The sequence below is a fragment of the Bos indicus x Bos taurus genome, chromosome 3 (genome assembly GCF_003369695.1).
Source record: "Bos indicus x Bos taurus breed Angus x Brahman F1 hybrid chromosome 3, Bos_hybrid_MaternalHap_v2.0, whole genome shotgun sequence".
In the NCBI taxonomy this organism is placed as follows: Eukaryota; Metazoa; Chordata; class Mammalia; order Artiodactyla; family Bovidae; genus Bos; species Bos indicus x Bos taurus.
Genome location: NC_040078.1, coordinates 42,995,038 through 43,007,178, shown reverse-complemented (window position 1 = coordinate 43,007,178; position 12,141 = coordinate 42,995,038). Strand labels below are relative to the sequence as shown.

Sequence of the window (12,141 nt, the reverse complement as noted above, 5' to 3'; positions counted from 1 at the left end):
GTATTCTCTCTATTATATCCTTGAGCTGTAATTGTTGCCCTTGTAAGGAATATTTTAAGAAATACATATATTTTATATTGCAGGGTTTTAAAAAAATATTTTAATCAGAACCTTTAGCATTGAAGTCAGTTCTTATATATGAAGGTCACATTTACAGGCGGTGACATTTTTTTGAGAGTTATTACATTTACTTCCACTTGTACACACATGTAGGATTCTTTCCCAAAGATTACACCTTTGATTTAATTACAGCTGTAATGCTTTTAATAGCATACTTAGCTACTATAGGCCTGTTAATTATTTTGACATCTGCCCTAATTAAGTCGGTTTAATTTCCTGGGAATTAAAACAGCACAGAGCATTTTAATTGAATTCTAAGGAGGAGGGAGAGAGACTTATCCGATGTCAAATGAACTTTGGTAGCTGCTGAAAAGAGAATGACTATTTCATGCCTCAATGTAAAGTGCTAAAAATAGAGATAAACTGGAAAGTAATTTTCTGGGAATGTGCAAAATCTCATAACGATTCAGTATCTGCAGCTTGCCTTCTGGTTGATAAAACGAAGGACCATGATTTTGTGAAGTTTTCCAGCACAGATAATCATTAAACAGTGGCAACATTGTGATGTTCCGCTGTGTGATTTTTGATGATCTGTAGGGGTTTCAGAAAATGCCTGAAACTGTAAGGCAGTCAGCGTTTAACTTGGTATAAATAGAAGACTTTTCAACATCTTCTCTCCCTGTGCCAGGGAGCCCTTTAATTATGAATGCTTTAAAAAATTTGTTAAAGTTTTTATAGAAACTTAGTGAACTGTTCCTATTCTGTTGGGTTGTGGTAAGAGCTCCTGACTATTGAGTGCTAAGTAGGTTCTTTTTATAGATCTAAATTATAGACTCTTTAAAAGGGGGAAGCAACTTTTAGTTTTAGAGAAATTTGAAAAATTTCTGTGCCATCCTTTTCTTTTTGATCGTGAGTTTGTGTGATGAAGAGCCTAACCAAGGGAGCAGGTAGCCTCCTGCATGGGAGGGATACAGGGGGAGACAGGGCTATCTTGTAGAGAAGGCCATCTTCTCCCCAGGCTGAGACCCAGATTGGTGACTTGAAAAGGAGTACCCTGGAAACCGACTGGGCTTCCTGCCTCAGGCCATCCAGCTGTATTCTATCAATATGATTACCTGAACAGTAGTCTTGTCAGATGTCTGAGGATTTAACAACTCTGCAGAAACCTAAAATATTTACTCTGGGCACAAACATGAAAGCCAATAAATCTTATATTAAAGGAAGAGAATCCTACTGAGACCGCGATTAAGCTTCGCTCTTTTCTAAAGAATGTTGATGTTTGTTTGGGGGCAAAATGTACTTCAGATGAAAACAGGACACACAGACATACACACACACAAACTTTATCTAATAAAATAGTGTAAACATAATTTTTAAAAAGGGAGAGTTAATGGGAAGGGAATGCCAGGCATCCATAAACTTGAGCTTGATTATAATTCCATTGATGTATCCTCAACCTCAGGTGATACTACCCTCAAGGGAGAAAAATTTGTTTTGGGGTGGTAAACAAATGTTTTCCTTTTTTATGCAAAGAACAGATTTATACACAGTACATATAGAAATATGCGATCTGTCTGTGACAGTAAAATTTCATGGGGGACAATCAGGAGAAATAATGCCTAGAGAGACTCTTGGCTGGGCAAAGATTGAGAAACACTGATTTAGAGACATACCTTTTTACATTTTCACATTTTTGAGACTAGGATGGATCTTAAAATGATTGCATATCATAGTTTAATTTTTCTTAGTGGAACTTAAATAATGGTGTGTGTCACACCATTAGATGACATGATTTTTTTTGGCTGAAAAATTGTGTATTTCCAAATGGTGAGGAGATTAGAGAAGATTGGCTTTATTATTTGAAAAATGATAGGGAAAGCTACAAAAGGACTCTTCCTTTAGAGGTGGGGAGATTCTGAAACATATAAATGAAGCTGCCAACTTTTTCCTATTTCCTTTTCTAACTGCATGTTTTCGCGGATGACATTGTACCAGTTTTCCAGGCTAAAAGTATCAGTTGCCTTTCACTTTCCGTGTGACCCAATCAAAATGTCTTTCTAACTCAGCTCTTCCTTATTACCACTGTCTCTCCCTGCCTCTGCCTGGCAGCCAGCCTTCCTGCTTCTCTCTCTGGCTTCCATCTCTGACCTTTCCCATCCCGGAGGTATGCTGCAACCTCACCCAGCTGCTTTTATCATGTCAATTTCTTTGTCCCCAAATATATGATGGCTTTATTTAGGGCTTTTTGTTGGTTAAAGGAAAAATCAGATATTTATAGGATAATGGCTATATGTTTATTATTAATAGTTGATAAATCATGAATTCCTAAATGAGCTGAATTTTGCTCATTAGAGCCTCATCTACAAATATTTGAGGAATAATAGCACATATATCACAAGGTGTGACCTAATCAGTGAGCAGATGGAGCACTGTGCATCTGAATCTGGAGAATCCCAAATAACTCAACAGTCCTTGGTGTCTTCAGCCCACAATTGGTAAGCTGCTTCCCCTAAGTATAGGCTCCTCCACTTGACTCAGAGGTGCCCCTTAATCTGGCCCCTCCATACCTATCTGACCTTATTTTCCACTCAACACACACTGACACATTCTCCAGGCCATCTGGCTTTCACTCATTGGACCCTTTGCTGAAATTGTCTGCAGCCTTCTTATTCTTTAGAGTCAGCTGAAGTCCTTGTCATCAATGACACATTCCTTGAAGACACCAACAACTCACACAGTCCCTTTCTCTGAGAGCCTAGCTTCAGTTTAAACCTAATTTCTTCACTTGTTGGTTATTCTTGTGTCTACAACTATTTGATAAAATATTGTGGTCAAAAATTATATCCTTTACTTGCTTATCTTCTTAACCTCTGAGCAAAGCCCTGACATGGGTAGCTGGTAGACGATCAGTCAGTAAACATTTGACCAACTGAATCAAATGTTTGAAAACAAAGACAGAGCCACTTTGTCATTCTATAAGAAAAAGAGTATATGATAGCAAGAGATTAAGTAGTGGAAAAATAACTCAGCGTAGTGCCTTACTCATAAGTGTTACTTAAATAAAAGTTTATAGTGCTGAGTTTAACTCCAAGAAGCCAGATATGGAAAGATTTAGAAAATAGTTATAAATAAGCATTAGTGGCTCAGTGCTGTATATCTCAAGAGAGGAGCATCCTGCTTGTCTTCATGTTTCTGGCCCCAGCATCTGTCACAGTGTCTCATACTCAGTGTTCTTAGTATTTGTAGAATGGAGTGACTGAGCAGATGAGCCAAAAGTGGAAAGAACTCTGGAGGATAGCAGGATCCCCAGGGAATTTTAGTCTGGAATTCCATAGTCATTTGTTATGCTAATATGAGTGAATTGATTAGTATGTTGGGCCTCAGTTCTGGTGTATGAACGGCAGTCACCGTATTTGAAGTCTTTATAGTTTGATCACATTTTTGAGTATTTTGGGGAAGGGGGAAGCCAGTGTAGATTTAAAAGAATTGTTTAAAATGCAAAGTCCTATCACTTTTATTTCTCTGGAGAGAGGGAAAAAATAGCACAATTTGTGAAAACACTTTGAAGAATGTTTTGATCATGATAGTAACCAGTACTTCTTTGACAATCATTTCTAATTGTATTGATTTCTCCTACATAACAGAAATTGGGTTTGACATAAGGAAAATATCCTGACACAAAAGCTTTTGAAAAATGCCAGAGCCTCAGGAAATGAAACTTGAGCACTTCTGTTGGCTTGGTTCTTTCTCACTGGAGTGCATGCTCTACGAGGGCGGTGACGATGTGTATTTTATTCATCACCTTATCCCCGGCTTCTAGCACAGCACCTGGCAGGTAGTAGCTGCTCCATCAGTGCATGTTGGCTGAGGAAATAATGAAATCCTGGTCTCTGAAAGAGTTACAAGAAGTTAGGACAACCTAGTGGAAATAGTATTGAAACAGTCCTGGGCTTGGCAGCTAGTGAGGTCAGATGATGCTTATGGTATTGTCCTATTTGATTCTAGAATTCCTTATTCTACAATAAATTAAAAAAACCTCACCATTTAAATAGGTCTAAAAAATGACCATGATAATATAATCAGTTACACTTACTGACTCAGCATCACATACACACAAACTGTTAAATGAGGGTTCATCTCCACCTGGACTGGAACTAAGGAGCGTGGAGACACGCCTGACAGCTGATATTTTGCAAGTGCTTGTCTGGAACCAGCATTGCCTTAACATTCACAAAGGCAGTCATTCTCAAAGGTCCTCGGGAGTTGAACTGTCCATAATTTTCAAGACCTTTGCTCTTTTATATAGATATATTTATATTTCCATATGTTTATTTTGATCATATGATCTGTGTTTTTTCTTGAGTTAGAATTATTATTTAGCCCCTGATCATGTAAAAAGCATTACATTATTGCCTGGGTTTAAACATCTTGCATTGTATTCATACCATGGCAATTTCTGGACACGGTATGATTTCAGTATGTTTGTGGATGTATTTCCTGAATTTTGTATTTCTTGTTCTTTTCCCCTCTCCTGCAGCTGGTCTTGGAAGAACGGGGACCTTGATAGCCTGTTATGTCATGAAACACTACAGGTTTACACATGCAGAAATAATTGCTTGGATCAGAATCTGCCGGCCCGGCTCTATTATAGGACCCCAGCAACACTTCCTGGAAGAGTAAGTACATTGTCTCTGTTATTACATGTTGTCCTTGTTCCTGATTATTTCTGCCTCTTGCTGCCCAGTTGTGGACCCTGTCAGGCCTGTGGCTGTGAAATGGCTGCAGTGTTAGAGAAGGCTGAGCCTTAGTCTAATGGAACATTGTTGATTTGACAGCTAATGCATTCTAACTTTGTACCTTTTATATCTCTTAGATCAGGTGAGAGTGAGAAGAAAATCACAGAGCTATCTCTGCCTACCTCTTTTCTGTCATTTTCTATGTGTGATCTGGCTACAGTGCAATTTTCTTATATCATCCCACTTGGCACTTTTCATTCTTTTGTTTGCACGTCTAAAAGCAGAATGAGAAAAAAACACGACCAAGGTCACTCAGTGATTTCAGCGACATTGCTGCTCCCCTGACAACTGACTACCCTGTTCATGGAGCTGCAACTTACGAGTGACCAAGGAGGAAAGGAAGAGAACTGGGATTTAGTCCTGGCTGTACCACTAACTAGCTTTATGACTATTATTTAGAAGAATACTTATAAATTCCTCCTTTGATTTGTTCACTCATTCATTAACTATTTGTCAAACCCCAGCCTGCAAGGAGAAGTTTAACCTGTATGGGTACACCCCTTTCTAGTTTCCCTTTACAAGTTCAGAAATTACCATTAATTTACCCATTAATAAAATGAGATAAAATTAGCACAAGCTAATTTAGGTCCAACTCTAAAATATTATCAATTCGTGTCTTATACTGAAATTTCATTTTTTCCTTTTCTAGGATGGATTTATTTGCAATAGCATTCTTTTTCAGATAATTCCTTTCCCATTTAAATCATTTTATGTTGCTGAGAAACAAATGATCATGAATTGCATAGAAATATGCTGAAGTAAACTACAAGCATTCAAATGGTTAAAAGAATTTGAGCTGGCTGAGGAGTTACCTAAGCTGCCAATCCCAGAGGGAATAAGTGATAGGAAAATAAATGCTGAAACACATGCAGTTATACCTTAGCCTAAAAGAACGAGGTGTTACCATCTTTCTAAATTCCATATATATGCGTTAGTATATTGTATTGGTGTTTTTTTTCTGGCTTACTTCACTCTGTATAATAGGCTCCGGTTTCATCCACCTCATTAGAACTGATTCAAATGTATTCTTTTTAATGGCTGAGTAATACTCCATTGTGTATATGTACCACAGCTTTCTTATCCATTCATCTGCTGATGGGCATCTAGGTTGCTTCCATGTCCTGGCTATTATAAACAGTGCTGCGATGAACACTGGGGTACACGTGCCTCTTTCAATTCTGGTTTCCTCAGTGTGTATGCCCAGCAGTGGGATTGCTAGATCATAAGGCAGTTCTATTTCCAGTTTTTTAAGGAATCTCCACACTGTTCTCCATAGTGGCTGTACTAGTTTGCATTCCCACCAACAGTGTAAGAGAGTTCCCTTTTCTCCACACTCTCTCCAGCATTTATTGCTTGTGGACTTTTGGATCGCAGCCATTCTGACTGGCGTGAAATGGTACCTCATAGTGGTGCACTAGGACGACCCAGAGGGATGGTATGGGGAGGGAGGAGGGTTCAGGATGGGGAACAAATGTATACCTGTGGCGGATTCATTTTGATATATGGCAAAACCAATACAATATTGTAAAGTTAAAAAATTAAATTAAATTTAAAAAAATATTTTAAAAAAATAAAAGAATGAGGTAGAAGTGTAATGAAGACACAAGGGAAGAATACTCAAGAACAGGACCATTAAGAAGACAACTTCTAGGTTGAATATCATGTGAGATATTAATACAAGTAAAAGAATTGTATTCTTTTAGTTTTCTTTTTGTCAGATTCCCTGCCAGTGATTTCCACTATTTTGCTTCCTGTGTGCCTACAGCAGGGGACTTGGTGCTGTATATCTGCCGGGGGCTTGTACTAATTACTTACTAAAGTTGAATAAATGGCCTTACAGTTAGAATACAAAAGACATTCCTAAACCGGGATCTTGAGGCCATCTCTTAAAATCAGTGTTTGGAAGAATGATTGTGTTTGGAAGACACAGTTTAGTGCGTTAGTGACATTCACGTATTCAACAGGTGCATGTTAGGTGCACACTCTCACCAGGCAGTGCTCCTGATTCTGAGGATGCAACAGTGAAGGTGACAGGCGGGGTCCCTTCCTCCCAGGGTGCTGGTATTTCTAGTGTAAGGAGCGCACAATAAACAAGTGTTATGTTTGGTTTCCAAGTGGCTCAGTGGTGAAGAATCCACCTGCCAATGCAGGAGACTCGAGTTTGATTTCTGGGTCAGGAAGATCCCCTGGAGGAGGAAATGGCAACCCACTCCAGTATTCTTGCCTGGGAAATCCCATGGACAGAGGAGCCTGACAGGGTACTGTCCACAGGGTCACAAAGAGTCAGACACAACTTAATGACTAAACAACAACAATGTGAATTGCATCTATCTTTTGAATGTAGAGCCAGGATGGTCATGATGTGCTATTATTTGTTCATATGACTGGATCTGGTATGCTAATGTTTATTAGCATATTCAGATTTCTGTGTCTGTACGTTTGAAGGACATTGGTGTGTGATTTTCTTTTCTTGTAATACTTTGGTTAAGTTTTGATATGGGGGTTATGCTGTCTTTGTAAAACAAGTTGTGAAGCATTTCCTTCCTTCTCTGTTTCCTACAAAGAATCTATGAATAAAATAATATTATTAGATTTGAGGGGGTGGGATGAGAATGAGAGGGTCATTGGGAAATAAGGGCCTGCTTGATGTTGGATGGTCTGGAAGGGTTGATCATCTAGTATGACAAAGGTAAACCAGAATGTGAGCCATGATGGGTTTGGTTCTGAAAAGCTTTTAGAGCTCGATGGGTCATCAGTAGAGGCCTGAATGTATGAGCCATCTGATGACTTTCTACCCAGCAGTCTATAGGGTCTTGTAACCAAGGGAATGAGGAAGGTTCTCTACGGGCCATTTGCTTAGGTGGGCAGGAGGGGAGCATGAGTACTTAGGTAATCTCTGCTGCTCTGCAGGGCAGTGTTGTGGTCCACTGGGGAAGGGGAGGTGCTGGGCCACAGGGAGCCTGGGGGCTTAGGTGGCCAGACACTTTTGTTCAGTGCATTCCCTGACTGTTTCTAACTTCCTGCCGGGAAAGCTTATTTATCATACCTTTCTCCAGGCATTCTGTACACAACCTCAGGCCTTTTCCTAAGCTACATTTGGTGGCAGTAACAGTTTTTCTCTTACCTTTCTCATGCTGCTTGTATTAGTTGATAAAATTTACTTCCTCTATCATGTATAAATCATTAGAAGTGAGGGAAAGAGTTCATTTATGATTCTACTTTCTTTTAACAAGTTTCTCTAAGTTCCTAATGATGGAACTTTAAAATAATTTTCCATCCTGAACATGACTGTTACAATTTTCTGTTGATTTTAAGTTTTTTTCCAGTGGCCTTTAACATATCTGTCCATGTCATCCTTGACCCAGTTTACAGAGGTCCCTCCTTTCTTCCCTCATTTCCTTTATTCCTTCCTTCCTGCAACAACTGTTGATAATTGTTGAAAGCCACTGTTTGGCAGTATTCTTTGCACTTGGGGTGTTGCAGTAAAAGAGTAATTTCTGACCTATGGAGATGGAAGAAAAAGAATGAGAGGGAGGGGAGGAAGAAGAAAGCGGTGGTAGGGGCAGGGGGACGTTGATTTGTTGTGTGGTTAATAAACAAATGTATCAATTATATGGGCTTCCCAGGTGGTGCTAGTGGTAAAGAATCCACCTGCCAATGCAGGAGATGCAAGAGACCCAGTTCCATTCCTGGGTGAGGAAGACATCCGGGAAGAGGGCATGGCAACCCACTCCAGTATTCTTGCCTGCGAAATTCCGTGGGTAGAGAAGCCTGGCAGGCTACAGTCCATGGGGCCACAAAGGGTCAGACACGACTGAGCGATTATAGTTTCTCTGACCATGATAGGTGTGATATAGAAAAATGAAGCAAAGAATAGCAGAAAGCAGAGAAGACAGTTTTAAATAATGTGGTAGCGGTGGGATGCATTGAAGGCTTTTGAGCAAAGGCCTCGAAGAAGTGAGAGAGTAAATGGTGGATGTTCTCAAGAAAAGGGTTTCCCTCCAAGGGAACAGCTGCTAAGGCTCTGAGCTGGACTGTTTCACAGGCCATCATGGCTTATGGGGCCAGGAGGAAGAGGTTAGAATATACATTCTGCTAGGCCTTTGTAGGAGTCTGACTTTTCTTTGGGTGAGGTGCAAAGTCATCAGAGGGGAACTTCCCTGGTAAAGAATTGGGCTTGCAAAGCAGGGGACGTAGGTTTGATCTTGGTTGGAGAACTACAATCCCACATGCAGTGGAGCAACGAAGCCCACACACCTTAACTAACACTTGACACAAACAAGTAAGTATTAAAAAAAAAAACCACCACCCTTAACTGCTATGTTAAAAAAAGGCAGAGGATTTTTGAGCAGAGGAGTGATGCAATCTGACTACAATAGGCACACACACATACAGATACTTTTTTAATTAACAATTTTATTTTGGGATAATTGTACATTAACATGCAGTTGTAAAAAATGACAGAAAACTCCTATGTACCTTTTACCCATTTTCTTAGTGCTACCATTTTACAAAGCTCTAATATATCAAAATCAGGATATTGACATTGGTACAGTTAAGATATAGATACAGTTAACATTCCCATCACTGCAAGAATCCCTCATGTTGCCTTTTTATAGCTACTCTCCCTTCCTTCCTGCCCACATCCCCTCCTTGACTCCTGACAACTGCCAATCTACTCTTCCTTTACATATTGTCATCTCAAGAATGTTATATATATGGAATCATAGAGCATGTAACCTTTTGGACTTGGTGTTTTTCACTCAGTATGATTCTCTGGAGATTCCTCCAGATTGTTGCATGTATCAATAATTGTTCTTTTTAGTGGCTGAGTAGCATTCCAAGGCGGAGAAGGCAATGGCAACCCACTCCAGTACTCTTGCCTGGAAAATCCCATGGACAGAGGAGCCTGGTAGGCTGCAGTCCATGGGGTCGCGAAGAGTCGGATACGACTGACGACCTCACTTTCACTTTTCACTTTCATGCATTGGAGAAGGAAATGGCAACCCACTCCAGTGTTCTTGCCTGGAGAATCCCAGGGACAGGGGAGCCTGGTGGGCTGCCCTATGGGGTCGCACAGAGTCGAACACGACTGAAGCGACTTAGCAGCAGCAGCAGCAGCAGCATTCCAAGGAAGGAATGTTCTACTGTTTGTTAACCATTTACCTGTTGAAGGACAACTGAACTGTTTCCAGTTTTCAGCTATTATGAATAAAGGTGCTGTAAATTTTCATGTACAGCTTTGTTCAAACATAAGTTTTCATTTCTCCTGGCTAAGTGCCCAAGAGTGCAGTTACTGGACTGTATGGTACCTGTTTACTTTTATAAGAAACTTGTCAAACTGTTTTCCAGTTTGGCTGTATCGTTTTGCATTTTCACCAGTAGTGTTTGAATGAATGAATTTCTTTTCATATTTGCGAGCATTTTCTTTTAGCCATTCTGATAGGTGTGTAATAATTGATCATTTTTCAGTTTGCATTAAAATTGTAATCGTCAGTAATAATGAACAACTTTCCACATACTTATTTGCCATCTTTATAATGTTTTGGTGAAGCATTTGTTCAAATCTGCCTATTCTTCATTTGTTTTCTTATTATTGAGTTTTGATAATTCTTTAATGTTCTGGGTGCTAGTCCTTTGTCTTATAAATGGTTTGCAAATATTTTCTCTCAGTCTGTAACTTGTCTTTTATATTCTAAATAGGATCTTTCACAGAGTAAAAGTTAAATTTTGATGAAGTCCAATTTATTAGTTTTTTCCTTTTTTTTAGCTCATGCTATTAGTACCAAATCTAAGATCTCTTTGATTAGGCATAGATCCCCTGAAGTTTATGACTCATTTTGAGTTAATTTTTGTGTAAGGTGTGAGACTCAGGTCAAGGTTCATTTTGTTTTTTGCCCATGGATTTCCAGTTATTCTGGCACCATTTGTTGAAAAGGTTACATTTTCTCCCTTAAATTGCTTTTACATCTCTGTTAAAAATTTCTTGTTGTTCAGTCGTAAGGCATGACCAACTCTTTGCGATCCCATGACTGCAGCACACCAGGCTTCCCTGTCGTTCACCATCTCCTAGAGCTTGCGCAAACTCATGTCCTTTGAGTTGGTGATGCCATCCAACCATTTCATCCTCTGTCACCCCCTTCTCCTCCTGCCCTCAATCTTTTCCAGTATCAAGGTCTTCAAAAATTAGATAGGCATATTTGTTTCTCTGTTCTGTTCCATTGATATATGTGTTCTTTATTCTGTTCCATTGATATATGTGTCTATTCTTCCTCCAGAACTGTACTCTGTTGATACTGTACTTATGTAGAGAGCCTTAACAGAAGAATGATTCCTCCCATTGTTCCTTCTTTAACAAAACTGTCTTAGCAATGCCAGTTCCTTTACTTTTCCATATAAATTTTAGAATAATCTTGTCCTTATCTATAAAAAAATATTGTTGCAATTTTGATACAAATGTGTTAAATCTCTGTATCAGTTTTGGGAGAATTGACATCTTTACTGTTGTTGAGTCTGCCAATCCATAAACACAGTATTTATTTCTTCATTTATTTTTATCTTCTTTGATTTCTTTCATCAGCATTGTTTAGCTTTCATCATATAAGTTCAGTTTTGTTAGATTTACACCTAAGTATTTAATTTTGTTAAGTGATTATCAGTGATACCTTTTTTCATTTCAGATTCCATGTAATAATTGCCCACATGTAGAAATGCAGTTCATTTTCTATCTATATTTATGTTGTATCCTGAAATTTAAGAGAGAGAGAGAAGGAGAATACGTATGTCAATTCCTGGGGATTTTTTGCATAGACAAGTGTGTCATCTACAAATAGGGAGAATTTTGTTTCCTTTCCAATTTCTATGTCTTTTACTGCTTTTTCTTCCCTTGGTGCACCACCTAGAAGTTGAATAATTGTGGTGAAAGCAGACATCCTTCCCTTGTTCCCAATCTTGATAGGGGGAAACATTTAGGCATTCGTGATGAAATCTTAGTTGGAGGTTTATCAAGTTGAGGAAGTTCCTCTTTATTTCTGAGAGTTCTTACAATGAGTGAGTGTTGAATTTTGTCAAATGCTTTTTCTGCATTGACTGATATGATCATGTGATTTTCTTCTTTAGCCTGTTAATATGGTAAGTTACATTTAAAAAAATATTGAATGAGCCTTGCATCTCTGGAATAAACCTCATTTAATCTTGTAAGTGGGAACTTTGCAAATGTGATCAGGTAAAGGATCTCAAGGTGAAGAGATTATTCTGGTAGGTTGGGTGTAATCACAGGGACACA

General features: G+C 39.0%; 1 protein-coding gene across 8 annotated transcripts in view; it reads left to right on the top strand.

Moving 5' to 3' along the window:
• Positions 1–12,141, top strand: part of CDC14A (cell division cycle 14A) — a 190,951-nt gene that overhangs the window by 127,592 nt on the left and 51,218 nt on the right. For all 8 annotated transcript variants that reach the window (XR_003510288.1, XM_027536391.1, XM_027536393.1 and 5 more), the window contains one exon: positions 4,598–4,736. Coding sequence is in view for 7 of the 8 variants with exons in the window: in XM_027536391.1 (XP_027392192.1) it covers positions 4,598–4,736 (139 nt within the window). In the remaining variant the exon portion in view is untranslated. The remainder of the gene's footprint in view (positions 1–4,597; positions 4,737–12,141) is intronic.